The 25,118-nt window shown below is 53.4% G+C and overlaps 4 protein-coding genes and 1 long non-coding RNA gene across 6 annotated transcripts; 2 read left to right on the top strand and 3 right to left on the bottom strand.

Moving 5' to 3' along the window:
• Nucleotides 1-1,089: 1,089 nt before the first annotated feature.
• On the bottom strand, nucleotides 1,090-3,960 carry NGRN (neugrin, neurite outgrowth associated). The gene is made up of 3 exons (XM_081840395.1): nucleotides 3,825-3,960; nucleotides 3,624-3,734; nucleotides 1,090-3,449 (listed from the first exon to the last, which is right to left on the bottom strand). The coding sequence occupies exons 1-3, from the start codon at nucleotides 3,938-3,940 to the stop codon at nucleotides 2,942-2,944; spliced, it is 735 nt and encodes a 244-aa protein (XP_081696521.1). The 5' UTR covers nucleotides 3,941-3,960; the 3' UTR covers nucleotides 1,090-2,941.
• A 58-nt stretch (nucleotides 3,961-4,018) lies between these two features.
• LOC309329528 lies at nucleotides 4,019-5,007 on the top strand. The gene is made up of 2 exons (XR_014151194.1): nucleotides 4,019-4,096; nucleotides 4,362-5,007. It is a non-coding gene; the product is annotated as an uncharacterized lncRNA (long non-coding RNA).
• On the bottom strand, nucleotides 4,961-15,315 carry TTLL13 (tubulin tyrosine ligase like 13). 2 transcript variants are annotated; one of them, XR_014151193.1, is made up of 17 exons: nucleotides 15,195-15,315; nucleotides 13,269-13,568; nucleotides 12,942-12,982; nucleotides 12,464-12,582; nucleotides 11,693-11,823; nucleotides 11,320-11,476; nucleotides 10,996-11,139; nucleotides 10,554-10,639; nucleotides 9,860-10,085; nucleotides 8,803-8,987; nucleotides 8,119-8,307; nucleotides 7,824-7,995; nucleotides 6,932-7,132; nucleotides 6,126-6,492; nucleotides 5,921-5,999; nucleotides 5,523-5,760; nucleotides 4,961-5,415 (listed from the first exon to the last, which is right to left on the bottom strand). XR_014151193.1 is itself a non-coding variant. In XM_081840394.1 (16 exons), the coding sequence occupies exons 2-16, from the start codon at nucleotides 13,553-13,555 to the stop codon at nucleotides 5,403-5,405; spliced, it is 2,556 nt and encodes an 851-aa protein (XP_081696520.1). In that variant the 5' UTR covers nucleotides 13,556-13,568; nucleotides 15,195-15,315; the 3' UTR covers nucleotides 4,961-5,402. The 2 variants fall into 2 exon arrangements, 1 of the variants encoding a protein (XP_081696520.1); XM_081840394.1 differs by lacking the exon at nucleotides 5,921-5,999.
• Nucleotides 15,316-16,683: 1,368 nt separating this feature from the next.
• On the bottom strand, nucleotides 16,684-18,680 carry GDPGP1 (GDP-D-glucose phosphorylase 1; the record flags this gene model as incomplete). Its single annotated transcript, XM_081840598.1, is given in 3 exon segments — nucleotides 16,684-18,039; nucleotides 18,407-18,658; nucleotides 18,660-18,680. Coding segments are annotated over 3 exon segments (1,485 nt in total). The 3' UTR covers nucleotides 16,684-16,827.
• A 76-nt stretch (nucleotides 18,681-18,756) lies between these two features.
• CIB1 (calcium and integrin binding 1) lies at nucleotides 18,757-24,758 on the top strand. Its single transcript, XM_081840597.1, has 7 exons — nucleotides 18,757-19,348; nucleotides 19,727-19,761; nucleotides 20,389-20,491; nucleotides 21,264-21,417; nucleotides 23,354-23,472; nucleotides 23,620-23,708; nucleotides 23,896-24,758. Exons 1-7 carry the CDS (start codon nucleotides 19,298-19,300, stop codon nucleotides 23,915-23,917), a joined length of 573 nt encoding a protein of 190 aa, XP_081696723.1. The 5' UTR covers nucleotides 18,757-19,297; the 3' UTR covers nucleotides 23,918-24,758.
• The last annotated feature ends 360 nt before the right edge of the window (nucleotides 24,759-25,118 follow it).

Genomic DNA, 25,118 nt, shown 5'->3' with positions numbered 1-25,118 from the left:
TAAAATGCTGTGGTGGACCATAACCACTGCTCCACATTCCCTTTCAGCTGAGGGTGTTTTGAATGCCCTGCAAAAGGCCTGGACCCCAAAGGCCAGTCACCCCAAACCTCTGTCTTGGCTGCCTACAGTAATGGGTCTTTTATTGACACAGCCTGCAGCCACTGTTCTTTTGTTCTCTACAAAGTGTAAAACGAACAAAGGCATCACAGAAACAGGGCAATGTATGCAACTCTAGCCCTGGTAGTATGTTTGGGTCATGCTATTCAACAGATGGACATAAGGCTGACTGATACTGACAAGACTAGTCAAAACAAAATTTTAAAAATCCATGCACATGAAAGCTCATACCAATAACTAACTTAGCTGGTCTCTAAGGTGCTACTGGAAGGAGTTTTTTTATTTTGTTTTGACTACGGCAGACCAACACAGCTACCTACCTGTGACAAGACTAGGTTCATCTAGCAGGTAGCATCTCCAACAGGCAGCCACTTTACCAGATCTCTGGCAAAAAGAGATACAGGAGACTGCATGCAAAGCAACCGCTGCTGTTCAGCTACCAACTGGTGACCCTTCCCATCTTGAAAGCAATGAGGGTACCTGGAGGTTCTGCAGCACAAGTTCACTGGAATGAATAAAAGCGCAGAGCCCTTTCACAGACCGACTGCAATAAAGCCTCAGAGGTAAAGGTAAAGGGACCCCTGATTGTTAAGTCCAGTCGCAGACGACTCTGGGGTTGCGGCGCTCATCTCGTTTTACTGGCCGAGCCGGCGTTTGTCCGCAGACAGCTTCCGGGTCATGTGGCCAGCACACTAAGCCACTTCTGGTGAACCAGAGCAGCGCATGGAAACACTGTTTACTTTCCCGCCGGAACAGTATCTATTTATCTACTTGCACTTTGACGTGCTTTAGAACTGCTAGGTTGGCAGGAACAGGGACCAAGCAACGGGAGCTTACCCCTAGACTCTGGTTTAGACCACAGCACCATGCACATTCCTTGCATTAAAGCCTCAACCCCCACCCAATTAAAGGAAAAAAAGCCCCTTCTTGCTGCTTTATATAAGAATGCAGTTACCTTATAAAACAGAAGCATTAACTTGAAATATTTAAGTATTTTATTACTTAAATAAGGATTTGAGGGTAGAAAAGGCTGTAAGAAATGCTAGGATAACAGAAAAAAACCTTTGAGCTGAGACTGTCTCACATCTTTATTGCTTATAATTCACTCATGAACTTGGAAAGTGTAAATTTATTTTCCTGCTACCACTTCCATGCCACAGGAGTAGTAAATACTTTTTATGTAGCATATTGGTATCCCATTTTTTCCAGTCCCATGAAGTCCTCCTAAGAGCAATGCCAATTCCACAAAGGTGAGCCTTGCCCAGTATGCTTACTTTCTTTTCCTGGGTTTTTCAGCCTCACTCATCTTCTCTGCTCTGAGGGCAGAGGGAAGCAAAGACCATCATGTGCTTCCCATTCACCAAAGAGACATGCAGTGGAGCACCCCCCCCAGCTTGGCTTCACCTCCTATTGATTAGAATGGGAACTCTGAAACCTCAGCTTTAGAAACCCCTAAGAGTATTCCACCAAGCCGGCAAACGGGAGACCCCTCTGCCTGTAGCACAATCTTTTACATTCTGTAAAAAAAACCATCAAAAAAACAGAAAATTGAGGTTTTTAAGGGTAGAGGACACACACACCTTCTTCACACCTCTTACCCTACAGATCTTGCACTTTTATTGATCATCCCAAATCACTGATAAGAGGATCACAAAGTCATTTCCCTCTGACAGCAGGAACTTCATGTTCCTCACACAGGAATTCCCTCATGCTCAGGATGAATTGGTTTGGGCTTGTTTGACATGAAAGACATGGGTAGGAGCACAGAATATGGATCCCTTCTATTAGGCTGAGAAGAATTTTATCCATCAAAATCCTTTTAATTCCTTGTGCTGTGTCCTGCCACCAATCCTGCCCAGGCAACATTATTTTCATGATCTGAAGGGCCAAACTGTCACCAAGGAGCAGGGCAGGAGCATTCTGGCACCCAAACGAGGCCTCAAGGCAAGAGCACAGCTTTCACCCAGCTCCAAGTAATTGGAGGGAGAGGGCAGGCAAGGCACTTCCAAGCACTGGGCCTATGGGCTACCCTTTCAGGCACCAGCCAGAGACAGACATTCAAGTAGGGTCTTGCTAGCCCAGCCTGGTACCCTCCAGATATTTTGGACTATAGCTCATCAGCTGTGCTGGCTGGGGCCAATGGGAATTACAGTCCTGAACACGAGGAGGGCAGCAGGTTAGGAAGGGCTGAGTGCCCAGGTTAGCTGGGCAGTTTGCTAAGAATTACTTCTCTGGCGCCTGCAAAACAAACAAACAACAACCTACTAACTTCTATACTAAAAGAGTGAGCTACGCCAACCTGCTTTTCATAGTAGGTGGCTGGGGCTTCCTCTCAAGAAGGGGTAACAGGCATCTGAGGAACTTTAAGAAACCCAAGCTATTAATCCCTTCCGAAATGCTTTCAGAAAGGCATGGAGGCTTATCATCATGCACTTGCTTTCATAGGCCTGGGAGACCTTGCTGCTGTTGCTGCATTCACTACCGCTGAGTCCCTGCAGGACCACATGGCTCTTTCTGAGTCTCTCACCTGCATGTGTCCAAGGGAAAGTCTAACCTTTATATAAGCCTAGGCAAGGATGGTCCCTTGTACTGCAGGAAGCAGAGTTCTCCTAGCTGCCTGGGAGCAGAATCTGAGCAGGAAGTCCACTGAAGGGCCAGCTTTTGACTCTAGTGAGGAGGGGCCCCACAACACTTTCCACCACAACAGGACCCCCCTTTTTTTAGGGTCTGGATGTGGCCATTTTAGCTACAGGGACAATCCAGACAAGGTATTGCCCTTGACTTGCAAAAAGAGGCCAGCCTGCCTTCCAGCACTGCCAGATGCTCAAGCCTGCTGGGTTTGGGGAAGCCTGTAGAGGAAGTTCCCATCGCTGTCAAAGAACTCTCGGCCCTTCTGCACGACTTTCAGCTGGGACTCCCAGGTGCCCTCAGCTACCATCGCTTCCAGTTCCGCTGGGCTCGGCCCCCGCCAACCCCGACCTTCCTCGTCGTCGTCGTCTTCCTCCTGCTGCTGCTGCTGCCGCTGCTTCTCCGGCGCAGAGGAGCCCACACGTGCCGCCTTGGGGGTGACTGGCCGGGAGTGCGCCGTCGCAGCGCCGGGGGCGGGCAGTAGACGGCCGGCGGCCTCGGTGGCCACGACGATCCTGGGGCGGGCGCTGCTTTCGGGGGTCGAGGCCACAGCGGCGGCGGCCTTGGCGTCCTGCTTGGCTCTCCGCTCCGGTGAAGGGGAGAAACGGCTCCGGAGGACTCGAAGGACGACCCCGGGTTCCACCTGGAAGCTCCGCGCCAGGCGGGAGACGGGCCACTCCTCCGGCAGCTCCTGCCTCAGGTACCTGGCGCAAAAAGGAGAAAGAGAAGTTGCAGGGGCGCGTTGGAGAAGCGTCGCCCGCGCCCCGGTTGGGGCGGAGAGAGAGACGCGGCTCGTCGCGAGCTGCCGTCGGGGTTCCCTTTCCTCCTCCGCCGCCGCCACCTTCCCCGCGGTCGACCTCCCTTGCTTCCGCTCTTACCGGATCTGCTCCATGGCCTGGCGGGTCAAGGTGCGCTCAGGGGGCCCGCGCGGTTCCATCAGCCTCTGCATTTTTCGCAGGCGGATCGCCTTCTCCTGGCGCTTCAGCAACCTGTTGGGGGGGGGGGGAGAGAGAGATGACCGTCTCGGGCAGGGGAGCTCCTGGGCCAGGCAGGGTAGCTGCCGAGGGATCGGGCCCTACCTCTCCACCTCCTGCTCCACCTCCGGCTGCTCCTCGGGCAGTTTGCCTTCTGACTCTCTCGCCGCCAGCCGAGCAGCCACCCGCCGTAGACCCACCAAGCGCCCAGACCCGGCCATCGTCGCTCAGATGAAAGAGACTGGCGAGGCCGCGCCGCCCAGGAGCACGTGGGGGCGGGGCGGGCTCTTCCGGAAGGAGGGCGCAATCCGGAAACGGGCGCCACGGAGGCCGAGCTTAGCCCAGCTGAGTTTCAGTAGGAAAAGCGCGCCTCGGAGGTAATGTCCTGATGCAGAATCCATGTAGCTCCGTATTATCTACACAGACTGGCAGCGGCTTTTCAGGAGAGTCTTTCACTGAATATACCTAGGACTTGCTGCATGCAAACTGGATACTCTATTCCTAAAAGAAGGTCCATCCCGTTTCCCCCCTGTAAACCGTGTGGGCCTGGAGGCTTATGCTTTCCACCCCACCCAGGAGGCCAGCCCTCTGCAATACAATTGGTCAGTTAGTTAAGTATTTTTATTTATTTACTTGATTTAGGGGGCAGCTGCTCTGCTGCCTACACCCATGCCCCCCTTTGCATCCCTTTCACTGAAATTCAAGTATGGTGACGGGCAAAGAACAATGGAACTCTTTGTATTCCTCTGCCTCTTTGAAGAGCTTGCTGGATCTACCCACCATCCTGTTCCCACAGTGGCCAAACAGATGCCTTCATGGTAAACCTGCAAGCTGGATCTGAGCTTAAGAGCCCTCGCCCCTCCTGTGGTTTCAGCAGTTGGTATACAGAAGCATTGCTGCCTCCAACTATGGCTGCAGAGCATAGCCACAAGGGCTAGCAGCCATCGATAGTCCTCTCCTCCATGAATCCTCTTTTAAAGCCATCAAATTCAGTGGCCATCAGTGCTTCCTGCGGGAGGGAGTTCCATAGTTTTAACTCTGCACTGTGTGCTGGACATCCTTTTATCTTCCAACATTCAGCTTCATTGGATGTCTGCAAGCTCTAGTGCTATGAGAGAGGGATAAAAACTTTTGGGGGTTGGGGTAAGGAAGTCCCTGTTCCTGCTCCCAGCAAAGAGGGTAGCTGCTGGGAGAACAAGATGCTGTGCTTTGTGAGTCAAAGGAGAGAGAGAGACCCCAGATTGTATAACCGTATAAAACTTTAATACAAAGTCGGTTACAAAAGAAACTCCGTTCCCAGCCCATAGTGCTCTTCAGGATTGAGACCTGGCCTTTGGCAGGCTGACTGGCATTGGCGGAAGGGGAGTTGGCATTGAGGAAGTGGGGGCACGGCCAAAGATGTCTAATACTGTTATTAGAATTTGTTGCTGCTGCTTTGGAGTGGGGAAAGGGGGAAATAAATTTGGCATGGAGGAGTAGGTTGGCAAGGGGCTCCTGGACAACTGCCTGGCTGGGGTGGATGTGTTGTGCCCAGGGCCATGGCACCAGGCCACTGCTGCTGCTGCCACTGCCTCCACAGGGCAGGGGCTTCCCCTCCTCTACTGCCCCTCTTGGCACAGGCCGCAGCAGCAAAGTCCCCCAGCTCTTCTGGCTCCTGGATTGCTGTTCCGCCAAGAGGTCAAGTCAGGTGCCTTTCCTGGGGGAGGAGAAAGACAAGGAGATCACAAGGAAGTTTGGCTGGAGGACCTTCTTAGCAGGGTCCATCCTGCTGCTGCCTGAGCGTACCTAGGATGAGGAGGCTACCTGGGCTGGTTGAGATGCAGAGTGGCCATGTTGCTGGAGCGGTGTGGGCTGGTGCGCCGGATGAGCGGAGCAGACGCAGAATTGATGGCCAGTCCATGCAGGTCAGTGCGGTTTAGCGGAGCTGCCGCAGAGGGGAAGGGAAAGCTGCTGTACATGTGGCTGGTAGCTTTGCCACCGTGTGACAGGCAGTTCAGGGAACCGGAGCTCATGTACAGGGGCCGCTTGCTTGCAGGGCTGCCTGAAAGAGGAGGAGAGAAGCATGGGTGGCCGGGCTCCATGCCTGTAGGGCAAGCAACATGCTGGGGGAGGGAGGAGGAGGTGGTGGTGCTGAAGAAGACCGCCTGTGCTCCCTGCTCCTCAGTGGTCTGGCTGCCCCTTGGAACCACTGCTGGACACACCTGCCAAGATACTTGCTTGCCCTGTCTCCACTGCAGGCTGTGGCCCTCATGTTGCCCCTGTTCCCGAGTCTTGGGGTTCCTGAGCACGCAGACAGGGAAAGGTTACATTTCCTGGTGTCTCAACCCTCCTGCTGCTGCTGGCAGTGGGCGTGGAGCAACTGGGGCAGCACCAGAGGACCACAAGGCTCTCACCCACAATACTCACCGACTTCCAGCTTGTTCTTGGCGCTGCCAAACCGGCGCCCTCCTGCCTTCAGCATCCGGGCCAGAGAACCCGGCTCGCCCACCATGGCCGCACCCAACCAGCTCATGTTCTTGGGGGGCTGGATGTGGAGCTGCGGCTTGAAGTGTGTAGAATAGGACTCATGGGAAGACGAGCCCAAGCCCGACAGGGCACCCAAAATGGTTGGGATGAAGCCTTGGTTTCCCAGTAGTTGGACACGGGCTGTGGGCTGCTGCTGCATGATCTGCTGGCCCAGCTCCTGGACGGAGCCCCCTAGGAGGGAGAGGGGGACGAGGGTCATCAGATTCTGTGGCTCTCGGTTATTAAACATATCCTGGAGAAAGTGAGGCTGGAAGAAAAAAGCAGCAGGGTGAGGCTTGGAAAGGGGACCCTACAGGAGTCACCTGTGGCTGCTGTCAGGTTTTGAGGTGTCCCCTCCCACACTGCCCGCTTCTTTACAAAGACCCACATAACACATCCAAAGGGAATGGCAGGCATCCACTCCCCATTGGTCATGTTCCCCCAAACCAGCCATTAAACATTTTCGTAGCCTTGGTAAGGCACAACAGTTGGCCCTTTGAGACCAGTCAGAAGGATTTCTGCTTTGCAGGCAGAGAACAAAGCCGGAGAGCAAGGCAGGCCGATTGCAAGGCAGGAGCAGGAACCCAGCTCCCTCCAAAGCCAGGGAACAATGTTTGTTCCAACCCTCCTCCTTTGCTGGAGAGAGATCTCCTCCAAGACTTTCCACCCAGTGTGTGTTTTGGAGTCTGGAAACAGCACCTGCATACCTGGCTTTCTGAGATGTTAATGTGTGGCCTCTGGACCTCCACAGGCTTGGGTTCCGTGTTGCGGAGCAGGCGTGTCAGCTGGTCGACAATGCCCAGCCCTCGGATGAGGTTCTCCCTCCGTAGGAGGGCTTTGACCCTCTCCACTTCCTCTTCCTCCACAATGGCCTGGGGGGTCATGCTGTCATATGGTATGGAGGATATCTAGGGGAAAAGGCAGCCTGGGTCAGACTTGAGAAGAGGAGCTGGGCTCATTTTAGATATTTAGATCCTCAACAGCTCACCAAGCAGCTTACAGAAAACAAAACAACACACCTGCTCCTCCGCATAAGAAGCAAAACCAGATCTAATTTGGTAAGGCCAAGATTGAGGATGCTGTGTTCCAGCTTTAGCCCCCAGATCTTGTTTTGCCCTGCAGCTTGTATCCCACAGAGCCCTCTGGCCAGCTCCTCTGCAGCCATGCCAGACAAAGCACAAGGCCTGCCCTTATCGCCAGGTCTGGTGGGACTCAGGCTCTTTCAAGCTCCAGGTTGCCCAAAGGCAAAAATGACCCTTCTGCAATTGCACTGCATGTGGAAAGCCACTGGCTCCCTCAGAACTGCAAACTCAGTTCCAGCAAAAAGAGGCTGCTTGCATATATGTCTGAATATATGTGGGCAATAGCTATGGAAAGGAGCAGGGAGGCTGGGGTGGGACTATGGGATCTCTCACTTCTCCCTGGGGCAGGCAGAAGATTTAAACCATGCAAGTTTTAAAAAAAGAAACATTCACCAGGCTCCTAAAGTAGAATAGTTCCATCTCTAGGTGCAGCAGCTGGCCTTGAAAGTCCTTCCTCCTCCCTGGTGTTAGAAGAGGGAGGGACTCAAGAGCTGCTCCTCACTCCCCCATGAGGTACCTTTGGGTTCCAGGTCTTGCTGTGGCTGTAGGCTATGCGAGTTAGGGCTGGCTTGCCCTTCCCCTTCTCCCCTGCTGACTCCCCCTGCAAGTTCTCCTTCACGTCCCTCTTCTTCTTTGCAGCTGTGCTCTCCCTCTGCTCCTGCTTCTGGCGAATCTCCTCCAGCTGTTGCCTGACAGAAGACAGAAGACACTGTATGTGGGTGTGTCATCCTTTGCATGTCCATGTGTGTGTACATGCAAGGACTAGGCCTGGCTCAGCCTGCCCTGTGAGGAATGACTTCCCCTTGCCCTACCTGGCACATTCTTCCCTGGCCTTGGAGGCCACAGTCTCTTGGAAGAGGGATCCACTGTGCTTGAAGAAGGGGTTGTACTTCTCTGTGCCCCGCGATGGGAAGATCTTTCGGTAGCCACCCAGGTGGCTGCTCTCGTACTTCTCGGCCTGGGCCAACCAGGCAGCCTGACTGCTCTCCAACTGCTCCCGCCTGCAGATTGAGAGAGTTCAGGCTGGGGCCCCGGCAGCAGAGAAATCCTAGGTTCTGCCGGGGAGGGAGAGACTAATGGGCACTGCTGTCCTCTGAGTCCCCCTTGGCCTCCCCTGTCACTGGTACCCAAGCCACTTTCCTCCCTCTCTTCCCCCTGCTCCCCCACCGTCTGCATGGGGTGTTGCACAGCTTCTGCCAAGGCAACCAATGACCCACATGCCAGGATCCAGGACTCCTGCACTGCCACATGGCCCAATACAGGACCATAGAAATAAAGGCAAACCCATCTGATTGGCTCCTTGCTCCATTTTCTCTCCTCCCTTGTGGTGGTTGGAGGCCGACGTGCAACCTGACAAGGCTGCAGGAACTGGGTGTTGGGCGTCTCTGAAGGCAAAGCCAGGAAAAGCTGCTTCTGGGGGAGAAGGAGGCAGCATGGCCAGGGCAAGGGAGGCACTTAGTACAGCCACAGTCAGGCTGGGCCCCTCCCAGGGTTACCTGGCTTCTCGGGGCGGCTGGTGGGCTTGGAGGAGGCGCTCCTTCACCCGCCGCTTGTCCTCTTCTAGCACCTTCTTCTTGTCACAAGCACGCAGGTTGATAAGATTGATGGCATCGCAGAGCAGGGCATCTTTCACTTCACGGTCCAGGCGGGAGTCAGTGGTGAAGCTGGGGGAGTGGTTGACCTGGAGGGGAAAGAGCAATGGGGAAGGGCCTGGGTTTTACAGGCAGCTTCCTTACAAGATGGCCACTCTGGGATCTGGTTTGGCCCATGAGACTTCAGGACTTCCACTCCTCCTAGGACAGAGGCATCTATTCTGATGCTTAGTTTTCCCCCAAGAAATAGTTTGCAGTTTTTTGTATACAGTTGCAGCTAGTTAGGTAAGGGGTAGTAAGACACTGGAGCAGTCAGGATCACAGTGGGTGCTTCAGGGAGATGGGACATATTCCCCAAGGGCCTGAAGTGGCTGGACTGAGAATGAATGACAGGCTGGCACACCTTGGAGAGTGTCGGGAGAAGTTTGACATTTGCAGCCAATCAGGATTGACAATTTTAAATCAGATCTGGAAGCATCCTGACTCAGTCTCATGTGCCTGTTTGTGTTACTATTGTCTGAAGATAACCACCCCACCTCACCTCTGACTTCCAAGGTATTTGTAGACATCTTTCCTGCTTCTTTCAAGATACAAAAGAGTAGACCCTTGGTCCATCTAACTCAATACTGTCTACACTGACTGGCAGCAGCTCTCCAGGGTTTCAGGCAGGAGTCTCTCTCTCAACCCTACTTGGATTGAACCTGGGACCTGCTTGCATCTACCATCTACCACTCAGTGATGGAGACTAGCTGGATCAGGGAGAAGGAACTATCAAGGAAGAGGCTGAGACTCTTCCCAGACTTCGCTGGGATCAAGAACAAAAGAGTGTTGAAGAGGGGGCTGAGAGTGTTCTTGGGATTAGAATCATAGAATTGCAAAGATGGAAGGGTCTTGCTGCAGAGAAGCAGTGCAGGCTCCCATTGGGAATTCTGCTTCAGAAGGACAACAGCACCCCACATACCTCCAAGAGCCAAGGCTTGAGCTTCCTGTCCAGGAGGATGTCGAAGCCCAGGATCTCGAAGCAAGCGCAGCCCGATATGTGGTTGGGGAAGCAGGTGCGGTAATTGTGCTTCAGCACTGGGTGGGCAGCAATGAGGGTCTTGATGATGATGTCCTCAATGTCCCGCCACAGCTCGGCCGTGTCATAGCTGTGCTCCCGCATCCAGCTGTTCAGCGTGGACAGCTTCCTATGGGGATGAAAATGGGCTGCAGGGATGTCAAGGCCAGACTCTGCTCCTGAGGATGGCCAAACCCCAAACCCTGATCCCCACATCCACAAAGAAAGGGGCTCAGCAGGACAACCAGGACAGTCGCCTTTCGGCAGGGCATATTTCCAAACAAGCATTAAGACTCTTCCCGCCTTCAGCCATGTTTTTTAGTTGAAGGTGCTACCAGAGATTGAACATGGGATCCTCTCCATATAAAATGTGGCCCCTCTATCCCTCCTCCATAATACTGATGGCCTAAGTGGTCTTGGATAAGTTTCTGGCTAAAAGGAAACCTGAACCCATGCATTATCCCCCACCCTGCACTGTCCTAGCTTGCATTGCTTCCAGCTGCCTCTGCCCATCTAAGCAGTCACTTTAGCAGAAGGCAGCTTCCCCCAAGCAGAAAGCCCAGCTCTGTTCCTGCAGGGGGCTTGGCAAGGAAAATACCTCTTGCTGCCTGTATTGTCATCACGCACAAAGTTCTCGTTATGCTTGTTGATGGCATAGTTGGTCAGGTGCATACATATGTCTTCCTGCAAGAGAGACAGTGGGAGGGTTTACTGTCCGCACCTGGAGGCCCGTTCCCCTCCTGCCTAGGTTCCCTGGACCAACAGCATTCATCAGTCCTGCCTGAGCAGCACCAGAACCCTCTTGCCCACATGCCTCAGTGCTGCCTGTCATGGGATGCAAGGAGGGCAGTTCATTTTCCTGACAGCATCTCTCAAGCAAGACTCCAATGAATGGATCTGGGTTGATCTTTCACTTGAAAAGTGCCACAGGGACACTACATCCATCCACCCCCAGAGCTCCCAGAAATCACATCAGGCACCACAACAGCTTATTATTCTACAAAGCAAATGCCAGTTCCTGGGAAACATCCCTTCTTTACCAGGTTGCTGCTGCTGGGCTCGATGTACCTCATGGTGGCAAAGCGGGCGAGCCCCTCCTCATAGACAAAGATCTTCAGTGGGTCACAGGAGGTGACCAGGACATAGATGCGCATGTCAAACTTGAAGCCATCAATGAGGAAGGGCTGCAGAGAGAGGGGTAGGTCTGTGATTGGCGGTCAAGGGCAGACAGCCAGTAAGCTCAGGAGTCTTCCACCAAATATCCCCAGGCGAGGCCAGCTTTCTCAACTAGCTATGCTAAGAGGGCAGGAGATGTGCATCTAGGCAAAGGGAGGCCATTCTCTCTTGGTGTCCACCAGGCCCACCTTGGCAATGTACTGCTGGCAGATCATGTGCTCGCCGTGCTTGATCTCTTTGGGATTGCGTGTGATGAAGATGCCCCGTCCTTGGCAGCCGCTATCTGGCTTGCAGATGTAAGTCCTGTTCTTTCTCATGCGCCCATAGGCTTGGAAGTCCCCATAGCTATAAAGGGACAATACAGAAGCTGGCATATGGGAGATTCCACAAACGGGGCCCTCTCTCAAGCCAGTGGCAGGAATTGTTCATCTGAATGAGGGTGCGTGTGTGCACTCCAGAACTGGCATAGGATCACTAAGTGATAGAAGCCCCTCCCCAACAGTGGCCCACTGCTTGCCCTTCCCCCAGCATCACCACTTGGATCAGAGTCCCCTCACTCACTCAGCTGGCAGGCACCAGGTGCGTGGGAAGATGCTGTACTCTTTGGGAAAGAGTTTAAGCATGCGGTTGAGGTTGCGGGCAAGCAGGTCCTTGCGGCAGATCTCTGCCATGCCTGGGAAGTGGTTGATTTTCTGAAAATAGAGCAGGGACAGGGGAAGAGGGGTTGGTTTATTTTTATTTATTTATTAAATTTATATGCCACCTTGCATCTGAAAATCTCAGGGCAGTTCACAACATAAATGTTGACAATCTAGCTGCTGTATTCTGCACCAAGCAAAGGTTCCAAGTAAAGGGAGCCCGTCTAACAATGCTTTGCCATTGGCAGTCTAATTTGTGGCTAAGCAGTGTCTGTCTAGGAGGGGTTGCAGCCAGACCTTGCCCACCACCCTCCCCTTGTGATAATTTGGATCAGAGCACAGCAGTGGAGTGCACACAGGAATGCCCTCCTGGTAGAGGCAAAGCCATAGAAGAGCCAAGGCTTAATCAGACAGATGCATGGGCAGCTGCCCCCCCCAATAAATAAAAATCAATAGCCAACTGAAGTTCTGCTCCCACTAACGAACATCCTGGCTATGCCCATGGACAAATGTGTTGATTGACACCAGGGGCTTCCCCCAGCAGAGGGGCACAAGCCACTCAAGTCCCAGAACTGCCTGAGGCAGCATAAGAGATCAAAAGTGCTGTGACATGTCAGAGACTAGCTACCTCCCTTCCTGACTCCAACCTGCCTGCCAGCCACAGCTCCCTCCCCTCTGGCTCTGCTCCAGCTACCTGAAACCTCTTCATTTCCATGACACGCTCCAGGGAGACCGAGCAATCAGTCCAGCAAACGGTCCACTCCTCGTCCTCCCCCACTTCTTTCAAACCACAGCGTCGAGCAGCACGCCTAACTGCAGCAAAAGAAAGAGGGCCGTATGGATCCAAGAGGCACTGGAACCCCTCTGGATCTTGCTGGTGGCAGCAGGAGTGCAGCAACCATCTGAGCAGCAGGAGTCACCCCTTTGGCGGGGGGTGGGGGGGAAGCAACCCTCCAAAACAAGTGACCCTGGGAACTTCTATCCTAATGCAGGTACCTCACAGGTCCCCATGCCCAACCAATTCAGAAGCTGCCTGGAGTCACCCTGACTGCTGTTGGTTCCTTCCCGTGAATGGCATAAAGCCAGTCCAAGAGACCAAGCAATAACCAGGGCCCATGTGATGATGCTCTCAGGGTAGAAGAGAAAGCCACCAAGAAGCAACCCTAACTTACCACTCTCATATTTGCAGCTGGCGAGGTTGATGGACAGCAGCCTAGAATTGAGATGGAACAGTGGCTCAGCGGCTGGGGAGAGCAAACTTTGAGCTGACAAGCAGCGGCTGCTGGGAGGGGAAATGCCTACGGAAACATGGGGCCAACCTACCAGGCCTTGACCCCTGTGGCCTTGGGGCACAGAACACAATGACTTGAGGGGCCAAAGTAAAGAACTGGGGTTCCAACAGCGGCAGTGTCTGCACTCCTAAGAGTGAATGGAAACTACATAGCTTACCCCAAGAGATTCACAAGGGGGTCCAAGGGGGAAACCCGGAAGTGGCCCACCTGTGTTTCTTCTTCTTCCTCCTCCTTGCCTCTTCCAGCTCACATTCTTCTACCAGTTGCTCCTCCAAATCGATCAGGGAGACCCCTGGCTGGTCACTCTTCTGCCCTGGTGGCTTAGTGCCTTTGTGCCCTTGGCCCTGGGTTCGCTGCTTGTCCTTGTTTTCTGCATCCAGCCTCTTAAGGCATTCATTGGCAGACTCATCTGACAGACCCCCTTCATCATCCTCATCTTCGTCTTCATCTGTTTCATTCTCAGACTCACTGCTTTCGTCTGTATTGATCTTCATTCTCTCAGGCACTCTTGCAAAAGAGCACAGGGAAGAAGGGTTGTCAGCAGATCCAGCCACTCTGACATTTCTTACTAGCTACTGATAATCCAAAGCAAACTTGTCTTCTTTATAATGCTCCCTTGTATTGTGGTATTTTAATGCTTTTGTTTTACTGGAATATTAATTATTTGTAAGCTGCCCAGGGATGTTCCTGAACGTGGGGTATAGGTAAATTTTAAAATGGTAGACCATCTTTGTGGGTTTCTTCCTAGCCTCATCAGCCACCTAGGACATCCTCCCTTCCTCTAAAACTTCCAGCCAAAATGCCTCATAATGAATCAGAATGGCAGGTCCACTTTCATATTAATACCTGCTCTGACTGGCAGTAACTCTCCAGATTCTAAAACTGAGGCATTTCTAAATCCACATTTTACTTGCAGTTGATTCAGTTTACCAGCAGAGCACATATCCCACAAATTACTGGAGAGGCTTGGATTATGCAGTTTAGCAGGCAAAGACAGAGGAGGTGCCCTGCCTGAAGACTGGGACATCAAGAGACACTGAACAAGAAGGGGCCAGGGAGAAGGCAGCTTGGAGAGGTTGGACAGCCAGACTCTACAGCAAAGTGTGGCAGGGAGTGGCACAAACTTGTGCTGGCCTTAGCAATATTAAGCATGGATTGAGCACTACTGTACTAGTATATCATTCATTGTTTATTTACTATATTTCTAGCCTGTCAGGATCACATATTCATCTTAAACAAAAGTAAATGATAGTAACTAAACCAAAAGAATACAACCAAAGAATTAAAATATTATTTCTGTAGCCAACTCTGCGCTTCCAATTTCAGCACAACTTGCTCTCCTTGCAAAGGCCGGGGGGGGGGGGGAGAAGGAAGGCATTAAGGCAGTCTTCCCCAACTGGCCACCCTCCAAAATGTATTGGATGACAACTCCCATCAGCCCCAACCAGTATGGTCAATGGTCGGGGATTATGGAAGTCATAAATAAGTCTGTAGGGCACCAGATAGGGGAAGACAGCCTCCAGGAGAGGAGGTTGTCGCAAGTGACCTGCATGTCTGCAAAAGGGGAATCGCGGTGTGCCACAGAGAGAAGCTCTGGGAAATCGGATCTTGAGGAGAGGAGGAGCAGGGGACCTTCTGTAGCCCTCTAAATGTTGCTGGACAAATACAGTACCAGCAGGCGGCAGGTAAGCCAAGAATGGGTGGGAACTGTTCCCAGCTACACCTGCAGGGTACCAGCGACCGCATCTTTGGCAGCCTTAGCCAGCCTGGCGCCGCCCTCCAGGTGTTTGGGCCTGCGAGGACCTCTAGTGGTTCTGGCTGCGGTTCTGGGCTCCGAGGCGCCAGGCTGGCCGGGGTTGCTTTGGGGTCTGACCGGTTCACATCCACACACTGACTCGGCGTGTAGGACAGCACAAAAGCGGCCTCAGGTTCACCCTGCGAGGAGGAGGGTCCTCGACGGCCCCCTTCCGCAGGGACGAGAGGAGTCACCGGGGGCGGGAGAGGGGTCGGCGGGGCACCTTCGAGGTTTCCCGGGCCCGCCCGGCCGGGGGAGACCCCAGGGCTGAGCCGCCACCGGCAGGCCTGTGGGCTCTTTTGCCCCACCGCCCCTCATTCCTCCTGGCGGCTCCTTACCGGCCCCGCGGCTTCCCCCGAGGCGGCGGCGGCGGCGCCTGGGCCTCGGGCTGCCTCGGGCCCTGACGCGGTCACCATGCCGACAGCGGGCCCCGCCCCCTCGGGCGGGCGGACGCGGACGAAGGGGCGGGGCCGAAGCGCCACAACCATAAAGGGCGGATCGAAGGATGGAGCGCCGCTTCCTTCCCACTGCGCTTCCGCACTTCGTCATCGCCTGGCGACCTGCTCTTTGTGACGTGAGGCAGGATCTCGTTCGCCGTTGGCCCGCGTGGAGATTCGATTTACATGGACCATCAAGCCGCACTTCTCGGATTTGCTCATTCCTATTGGACGTTTTGGACGTCTCTTCCCTGACATGGCGGTGGGGAGAGAGGGAGAGAGAGAGAGAGTGTGTGTGTGTGTGTGTGTGTGGAAGCGGATATCCGGTCTCGGAGATCCCGGTTTAGAGTCCTCGCTGCCTGTGACAGCATTAGAAAGCCAATGAGCAGCCTCTCTCCTCTCTTCTTCCCTTGTGTTTATCTGGACATTACTTGACCTTGTTTTAAAAAAAGTCATTAAATAAATAGATAGATGTAAAATAAAAAGGTGGCCCTGAAAGAAGCCGAAATCACCTCTATCATGCCAAAGTGTGCAAGTTTTAGAGTTATGCAAAACTCTTCTTCACGGAAAGGACCATTAATGGCTACTAGCCACGATGGCTTTTCCCTGCCTTCACAGTCGGAGGAAGCAACGCTTCTGACTACCAGTTTCTGAAAGCAACAAGAAAAGATTGTGCTGTTCTTGTGCTTTAATCCTACTTGCCAGCTTCTCACAGACAGATGTTCAGCTAGGATGTTAGACTAGATGGGCCATTGGCTTGATTCAGTAGGTTCTTATGTTCTTAATTGAAGGTGTACTGAGCAAATAAATACCACCAACAGCTGCAGGACTTGTTATTCAGGGGTGGCTCAGGCAATACTAGGGCATTTTTCTAAAGACAAGATCTCTACAACCAGTGCCCAAGGCTCATGCTTATCCCATGCTGGCTTTCAGTAGCATGGCATTGTCTACAACCCTACTTTTTTGCAACAGTTTGTTTATATATGAAGTTGTCAAATTAAGGATGTGCCAAATTAGATCCTTGGTCCATCTGGCTCAGTATTGTCTACACTGACAGGGGCTCTAACTAGGAATGCTTAGGGATCACACATACTCAGTTTAGCACTCAAACAGTGCAGAGCAGTATTCCTAGTCCAAGTCCAGGCAGCATCTCCCAGTGGGGCTGGGAAAGATTTCTACCTGATGCCTTAAGAGAGCTCACACCTGACATTGTAGATCGGGGTAACGAGCATGGTGCCCACCTAGATGTGGACTATGATTCCCTTAATTGGCTATGTTGGCAACTCCTGGGGTGGACAATACTGAGCTAAATGGTCTGATTCCATGTAAGCGCTTTAAGGAAAGCAAATATTGTGTTACAGCTTGTGAGTCAAAAGAACAAAGGCGGGAATTCAGTTGAATTTATGCTTTATTGACCAGCAATTTTGCATGTCCTCCTACCATGGCATTTGTGGGTAAACGAGGTTTCTCTCCCCTCCTTACTGAACAGGCACACATTAGCAGAATTTCCAGAAGCACAACCATCCCTGTGACATCACTCTTTGAGGAGGGCCACCAGCTCACACTGGAGCTGGGAAAACAGAGAGTCTGGGAGGAGACATTTCTGAAGGGTGTGAATGGCCAGTGCTTCTGTGAGACTCTCAAAATCCTGGGCAGTTTTGATGGGCAGGTGCCCTGCCAGCTCGCAGAGAGCCACATTGAAGGCAGACTCTTCTTTGGTACCAAAACAGGATTTCCTGGCCCAGACTATGATCCGGATTCCAGGTCGGGCTCCTGAGCGCACGGGCCCCTCTGGTTTAGCACCCCTGGTTATGAACAGGTTGTGAGCGATCTCCTTCTTTACCAGATAGTTGGTGACCTGGCAAAGACGCTGTGCCAGGTCCTCTAACTGCTGCCCTTCACTATAGAAGACGAAGCAGGGAACTGGGACCTCCTGCAGCAGATAGAAGTTTGCTTCTGGCAGGAGAGGCTCACAGGGGGCTGATTCAACCAGCAGCTCCCAGTTCAAGTAAAAGCCATGCAGGTGCAAGTGGTTGACCGAGGCAAAGGCCCCAAGGCTGTTGAAACCCACACGGAAGCCAGGGTGGCCACTGAGGAGGACAGCATCCAGGCCAAAACAGACGACCTGTGGGGTAAGGATCTGTGGCAATGAGAGTGTGGGGTCAGGGATGAGAAGGATGTGCCCAAACTCCAAAGGGCTGACATTGATCACTACAAGGACAAAGGCAGAGCCAGGTGGGATCTGAGCACCCGCCAAGCAGGGCTTGGAGGAAGTCTGGCCCCTAGACATGCCAAAGAGAATCTCCTCAGGCCGGATCTTGCTAAAGTTGAACTGCTGGGGATCAAATCTCTGCTGGATGCTTTGGATCTCCTGGGGTCTCCTTCTCTCTGACCCCCTTTGGATGTTCAGCTGGGCCACAAATCCTACCATCCCTGGCAGGATCCGAGTCTGCAGCTCCTCCAAGTAGTAGCGGAAGAGTCCCCGGTTCTGTCTGTCCTTCCAGCCTGACTGAAGAACTCTGTCAAAGCGGGACATGGTGTGGCCAGGGGGTCCACGATTCCCTCTGTTTTCCTGCCACTCTACTCCACTCAGCACAAAGTCCCTCTTGTCATAGGCAAAAACCTCTGCAGGGGAGAGATCGGAGCCCTTCTGAGATTGGGGTCTCGGAGGTTCATGGCTGCTGGGGCCAAGCTCCATGGTTAGGGTGGAGGCAACCAGAGGCTCCTCTGCTGCTCTGAAATAGAACTAAGAAAGACAGAAGAGCCGTCATTAGAGAGAGCCACAATGAAGCCCCAGAGAGCTGTTTTTGGTTGCTTTCAGTGCCTGCAGTTCGGCTGGGTAACTCAGCTCTGGACTGGGAGGCTAAACATATGTGGAGGAGGAGGAGTCTGAGGCTGGCACCACCAGCCCTTCCTTTGCAAACGCCAACCTGGTGCCCTCCAGATGTTTGGGGGCTGATGGGAGTTGTAGTCAAAAACAAATGGAGGCACCAGGATGGCAAAATCAGACTTACTGGGCATAGCTGTCAACGTTTTCCTTTTCTTAAGGGAAATTCCCCTATTCCAAATAGGATTCCTCGCAAGAAAAGGGAAAAGTTGACAGTTATGCTTACTGGGTCAGTGTGAAGGATGAAACTCCCCACCCCATTGCTGCTCTGTGGCCCTGCTGGGCTGTACGTTTCCTGAAAGCAAAAGAAATGGGGGGAGCTCCTCATGCTGTGAGTCCGGGCAGCGCCAGTGGGTGCCCTCCACTCCTCGACCATGGCGTCCCCCTCGGGCTCCTTAACGCACAGGGGGCTCGCCAGCCCCAGCCTCGGTTGGGGAAAAAGCCCGGTGTGCTCCGGGTCGCGTCCGGAGGGCCGCCGACTGGGGGATCCGCAGCAGCATCGCCAGGGCTCAGACTGCAGCCTCCCCGCTGCCCCACAAGCAACACAGCCCGGCCCGCTCCTAGCCTCCTACCTCTCCTGGGCCCCGTAGACGAAGTCCGGCCGGATCCCTTTCTCTTCTTCCTCACCTGCCGCCGCTGTGCTGCTCACGTCGGACTGCCGGTGGGTCACGTGGCCGCGTCCCGGGCGGCGCTTCCTTAGTCGCGGTCGTCGGGCGGGACTGGCAGCAGCGTCGACTGATCTGGGGAAGGAAGCCCATCACCGGCTTGGCCACAGCGCGGGATGCCATCGCTGCTGATTCTCCCTCGACGGCTCCGACCGCCGGAGCTTATCTGGTGCGGGGAACGGTGGGAGAGGGGGCCTCCATTCATCCTGTCCTAACTGCCGGCGGGCGAGCGGAGGAGGGGATGCCTCGGAGTCTCCCAGCAGCGACGCATCCCGGGACACCCCACCCCCCGCAACGGGCCATGCCGGGCTCCGCCTGCCTCCTTTCGGAATGGGCGGGGCTACGGAGTGGTTGCCTGGCGACAGTGACGTCCCGTCGAGGGGAGTGGGGAGGAGGAGGAGGAGGAGACAAGGAAGTTCCCGGAGTTTGCCTCAAGTTGTACCATCGACGCCATGGGGGCCTCCGGCAGCCGCCTACCCCGAGACCTCCTGGGGGAATACCAGGTACCCTCTCCCGCCTCGTCCCTTCGCTGTGCAGCTTGCTGGGCCGCCTTTGTCCGAGGACGGGGGGGGGGGAACCTATGGACGCCTTCGCTGGGTTCTCGCTTGGCGGGGTGGGGGTGGAGCTGAGGGGCAGAAGTTGTGTGTGGGCGTCAGCTCCCCCCCCCCCAGGGCTTCCCTCCAGATGTGGCGGGACTCCAGCTCATCCCTGTTGCCCATAGATGGTGCAGGCTTCTGGGATGAGTCCAGCCACGTCTGGAGGGCAGCCCCAGGCCGCGGGGCAGACTGGTGAGGGGGGCATGATGGGACCCCTCCACCCCTCCCTCTTCTCCAGCAGACTAACCTTCTCTCCCTCCTTTCCGCCCCCTCTCGCTTTCCTAGGAGCTGACCTTCTTGACCAAGCAAGAGATCCTGCTGTGAGTATATCCCCCCCCTCCTTCGTGAGGCAATTTCTAGGGTGCCTGGGTGTGAGCAGTGGGGAGACAGGCTTCCCAACGACCCTGCCATTGCTGAGCAAGCTTGCCTGACTCCCAAGAGCATTGCAGGGGGTTGGAGTAGATGACCCTTGGTGTCCCTTCCCGCTCCACTCTGCAGTTCTATGATGTTAAGGTAGCCAAGCCATTTCTACTGGCACAGGGAGGGGCTGGAGATACCAGCAGAGGTTGAACTGGGTGTCCCATCACTGACCTGCCATGGCCCTCCCTCTCCCCTGGGAATGCCAAGGTCCAGTCCCCTCACCCTGGCCTCAGCCCTGGGTTGACAGGTGGACTTTGCTCAAGGGTTCAGAGGCACCTGCAGCTTCACCTGGAGGGATGTAGTGATGACAGTGGGAATTCCCCAAGCTGAGTGTGGGGAGATAAGTGGGATGGGGAGGGCACTGCCAGGCATAGTGCAGCACAGGGAAAACACCCTCCCCCCCCCACCAAAGAGAGGAGGAGCTGGTGCTGCAGGGCTGATGGAAAGCTGGCGCCAGCTGGGCAGGGCATCCGTCCAGGAAGGAAGGAAGGAACTTGGCTGGCACTGCCCGCTGTCTTCTCTTCCAGGGCCCACAAGCGATTCAGTGAACTGCTGCCCAAGGAGGACCGGGATCAGGCTTTCACCACAAGGATTCCCAAGAGCAAGATCTTGATGCTGCCTGAACTGCGGGTATGCTGGGAGGGGAGAGGAACACTGTTTGCCTCTCAGACAAGGTCTGTGCAGGATAAATGTTTATTGTTCTGTGACCCATACAAAAGACAGCAGCTGGGTGCATCCAAGAGCTGTGGCTGGGCTGCACATCCCATCTATTTGCTAGTGAGCCCAACTAATTGTTTTGTTTTTGATATGTAGAGCCCTAAAGGCAGTCTTCTCCCTCCTTGTATTGTCCAGCCTGTGATTTGAGATCTGCCAGGATGGCCATCTTGGGGGTACCATCACCAAACAAGGTCCTGGGTGCTGGGACTCAGGATAGGGCTTTCTCGGTGGTGACACCCTGGTTATGGAACAATCACATCCTCCAGTAAGCTGGTGCCTTCCTTTAGGTCTTTTGAATTTAGGCCTGTATGGTGAAGAGGGAGCACGAGGGGAGTGATCTTTGTACTATACTGTAAGCTGCAGATTTTTGTCCGAATTTTTGACTGGATTTATGTAGTTTTTACTGTTGGGACCTGTCCTGAAATCATTTATAATGAAAGTGGGGATATAAGTATTGCAAATAAATCTAATCTCTGATAATTGGTTGTATAGGCTGGGGGCAGGGGGCATCCAGCATCACTTGGAAGGTCCAACGCATTTCTCCATCCCTGCCATGGGTAGATCTGTAGGGCCAGTTTGCTGGTATGGGTTTAGCCTTCTGTTCCTTCGTACCTGCACTGGCTTTGGATAACACACTGGAGGAAGCTCCTTACAGTCCCCCCCCCATCCCTCTTTGTGCTTCCAGGCAAACCCCTTCCGGCACCGCATTTGCCACGTCTTCTCTACCACGGATGACAGGGAAGGCGGCCTGTCCTTTGAGGACTTTCTGGACATGCTGAGTGTCTTCAGTGACTCTGCAACACCAGAGATCAAATCACATTACGCCTTCCGCATCTTTGGTGAGTTCCAGCCTTGTTGGGGCTTAGTCTGCGAGAGAGAAAGCAGAAGCACTTTGTTGGGAGACTTTCTGTGAGCTGAGAGTGCAGCTGTACTCTCTTTGAAAGAGCTGAAATGCAAGAGCCGCACGGGGATACGGATTGGCACACAGTGTGCAAAAGGAGCATATGGGATTCAAAGCCTTAAGACAGGGTGGTGCTGGCTTCCCAGCAGCTTGGTCAAAGGATCAGAAAAATTTGAGGATTGATGGCTACCAAGACATGGGTGAAGGACCCTCTCTACATCTGGAGGTGGCATATCTCCTTGCTTACCCCATGTTTGGAAGGGGTCAGTTAGAAGTGGCTTTTATCTCCCTTGCTTGGGCACTGCTGAACTTGATGAGCAATGGGAAACCCTTCTGACCAGTCTACTGCAATTATTAACTTTGCAGATGACACCACCATAATGGGTTTAATAAAAGGTGGAGACGAATCAGTGTATAGAGGGGAGGTCCCAAAAAATATCTACATGGTGCCTAGAGAACAATTTGCACCTTAATATCAGCAAGACAAAGGAGATGGTGTTGGACTTTCGGAGGAAGAGAGGAGAACTAGCCCCGCTGTACATTGGGGAGGGCTGTGTGGAGAGAGTCTCTTCCTTTAAATCCCTAGGAGTTTATCTCAGTGAAGACCTTACTTGGAAAATTAATACAACCCAGGTGGTTAAGAAAGCCCAACAGAGACTCCATCTCCTCAGAGTCTTGCGGAAAAACAATGTCAATCAACATCTGATGATCTCCTTCTACCGGTCAACAATAGAAAGTGTCCTTTCATACTGCATCACGGTGTGGTATGCTGGTTTGACATCATCTGATAGGAAGTACCTACAGAGGGTGGTGAATACAGCACAAGATATTATGGGCTGTCCTGTGAATCCACTGGATGAAATAGCGGAATAACGTTGCCTCAGGAGAGTGAGGAAAATTCTCAGGGATGATTCACAGCCTGGCCAGCACTTTCTTGATCTCCTGCCCTCAGGCAGAAGATATAGAAGCATGATTAGTCGCACCAACAGGATAAAGAACAGCTTCTATACGTGGGCTGTTAGGCTGCTGAATGAAAAGATAACAACAGGGCAACTGACTTTCGGGTTTGGTAGGTGTGCATCAGTAAACGAGGGGAATTAAGAATAAGAGAGCTGAGTGGGGAATGCTTGTGTAATCTCACTGTATACAAGTTGTACAAGTAACAATAAAGTACTTCAATTTCAATTCAATTTTCAAATTCAATTTGAAGTAGCCTGGACTGGCTTTTGAGTCCCCAAGGAGCACAACTAAGGCTATTATGGTATGTTATGTCTCCATGGTCAGGCAGAGTAATGCTTCTGAATGCCAGTATCTGGAAGCCACAAGAGGGGAGAGGGCTCTTGTGCTTGGGTCCTGCTTGTGAGCTTCCATTTGGGGCACTGGGTTGGCCACTGTGAGAACAGGATGCTGCAGGATGCTGGCCTGATGCAGCAGGTTGTTCTTAGGCTCCTGCCTGGGGATGCCTAGGTGGTCGTTTCCATAAAGGCAGGAAGGTGGTCTCTGCCTCTTTGACCCCCACACCAGGGATTTATGAGAATCCATGTTCCTTCAGACTTGGTTGGAATCCCAGCACAGCCAGTTGGTGAGGGATTACCCAGAAACATATTGAGGGCCACAAGTTCTCCAGGACTGCCCTACACGGCAGGGCTTCTTCCCCTCCTCGCAGTCCCTTACAGTATCCATTTGTCCCTTCTCAAAAGCAGAGCAGTGAAGAAATCTAGAATACCCCTCAGAGCTTTGCTGAACGTGGCCTGCTTCTTTCTCAGAAGCAAAGCAGGCCTCGCCACTCCAAATAAAAGGACCCCCGGGAGCAGGCAAGTTTGGTAAGCTCAGCAAGCGCCAATTAATGGTCTGTTCTCCTCCTGCACCCCCAGATTTTGATGATGATGGAACTCTTGACAAGAAGGATTTGGAGAACCTGGTGAATTGCCTGACGGGGGAGGGCGAGGACAGCAGGCTGAGTGCCATGGAGATGGACCAGCTCATCCAGAACGTGAGTACCAGCCAAGGTGGGGCTACTGCTGCTGGGGAGCTGGGTTCGAGTTCTCACCTCTCTCCCTGGGTGGGGTGAAGAGGAAGGTTGGCCCAATCTGGGAACTGCTGCTGCTCTTGCCCCACGAGGCTCCTTTGTTTCCATCAGATCTTGGAGGAGTCCGATATCGACAAAGACGGGACCATCAACCTCTCTGAGTTCCAGCACATAATTTCCCGCTCCCCAGACTTCACCAGGTACCTTCTGCCCTTCCCTTGCTTCACTTGGGATTGGGCTTGCTCCCTGGTTGATCAGCTAGCTCACAGCCAGGGGTGTGTGCATGTGTGAATGCTTCAGGAGCCTGCTCTGGGAGTATTCTGCCTACGAGCTCCTGCGGTCCCAAAATCAAACTCATTATTCCTCCTCTTCCCTTTTTTCTCCCAGTTCCTTCAAAATTGTGCTCTGATTCCTCCCTGCTTCTCCCTCCTGCTGGAAGATGCCTCCATCTCTCTACAGAGGGAACAAACCACTTCTTTCTAGCCACCCGAGGACAGCTGTGCCAAGGGGAAGATCCTGCCTTGCAACCCCACCCAAGCTCTAGGTCCGGACAGCAACCAGGCTCTTGACAGGGTGGGGTGTCTTTGAGCCTCACCCCCCACACTACTGTTCTTGAGGAGATGGGTGTGGAGCAAGGCATGCTGGGAGCCATGGTCTGTACTCTTGACTTCTTGCTTCACTGCAGCCTGGGACAAGGAGGATCCCGGCTGAGTGCTGAGCACTGGACTCTTCTCGGCTGCATCAGAGAAGTCACACTCCAAGGAGGTTTCTATCCTGGGTGACGACGATCATTATTCCCTGGCGCTGCTGTACCTACACTGACATTCCCACCGACTCCGTGCCTTTGCTGCAGCAGGGACTGCCTCCAACTCTGCCTGTCTCTTTGTGAGCCCTGGACTGGCTTTCGCACCCTGGGAAACGGACAGCAGCTCCTAACGATTGCCCACGCCTTTGCAAACTCTTTCCAGCTTCTCACCTTCCCCACTTGGAGATCAGCTGTTGGGAGAGCCGTTGGCGCAAAGACAAGTACAGTCAACACTGCTGGCCCACTTGTGATATTGGCAGGTTGGGGTGTTGGATCTGAATTTTCTGGCCAGTTATTTGAGCTGGCGGGGGGTTGGGGGGCGCACTTGCAATCCCGAGGCTGGTGGCTGTTTCCAAAAGCCTTAAATATCCACCCTCTTTTTACAAAACCTGTTGTGATCTTATCTGGTTTCTACACTGCTACTAATAAAACTCAGGACCTGGCACCTGTAAGTCCCCTGGCCTGCTTTTGTTTACCCCCTCAGTGGAGAGAGGACTAAGCCCAGGTTGGCAGAGTGCAAGGAGAAATGACTGCATCTGCCCCTCGTGACAAGAGTGGGAAAGGCTGCTGGAGCAAGCTCCTCTACTGCCTCCTCCAACAGGGCCCCTGCTCCTTCCGCCTCTTGTTTCCTTCTACCCTTTGATATTTGCCCCATTCAGAACCACTTCTTGTCATGCAGCCAGAAAGAGACAGGGGGTGGGGGTGGGGAGGATTGCTGCGTGGCTCACAGGGGCAGCAGCAGCCGCCATTCTGCCCAGATTCCCCTGGTGGTAGAGGCTGAGGCTTTGCCCATAGGTATATGCCA

This window comes from Podarcis erhardii, assembly GCF_964252035.2.
Source record: "Podarcis erhardii genome assembly, chromosome: 14".
Taxonomy (NCBI): domain Eukaryota; kingdom Metazoa; phylum Chordata; class Lepidosauria; order Squamata; family Lacertidae; genus Podarcis; species Podarcis erhardii.
The sequence above is the reverse complement of the archived record's forward strand: the minus strand, read 5'-3'. Positions and strand labels throughout refer to the sequence as shown.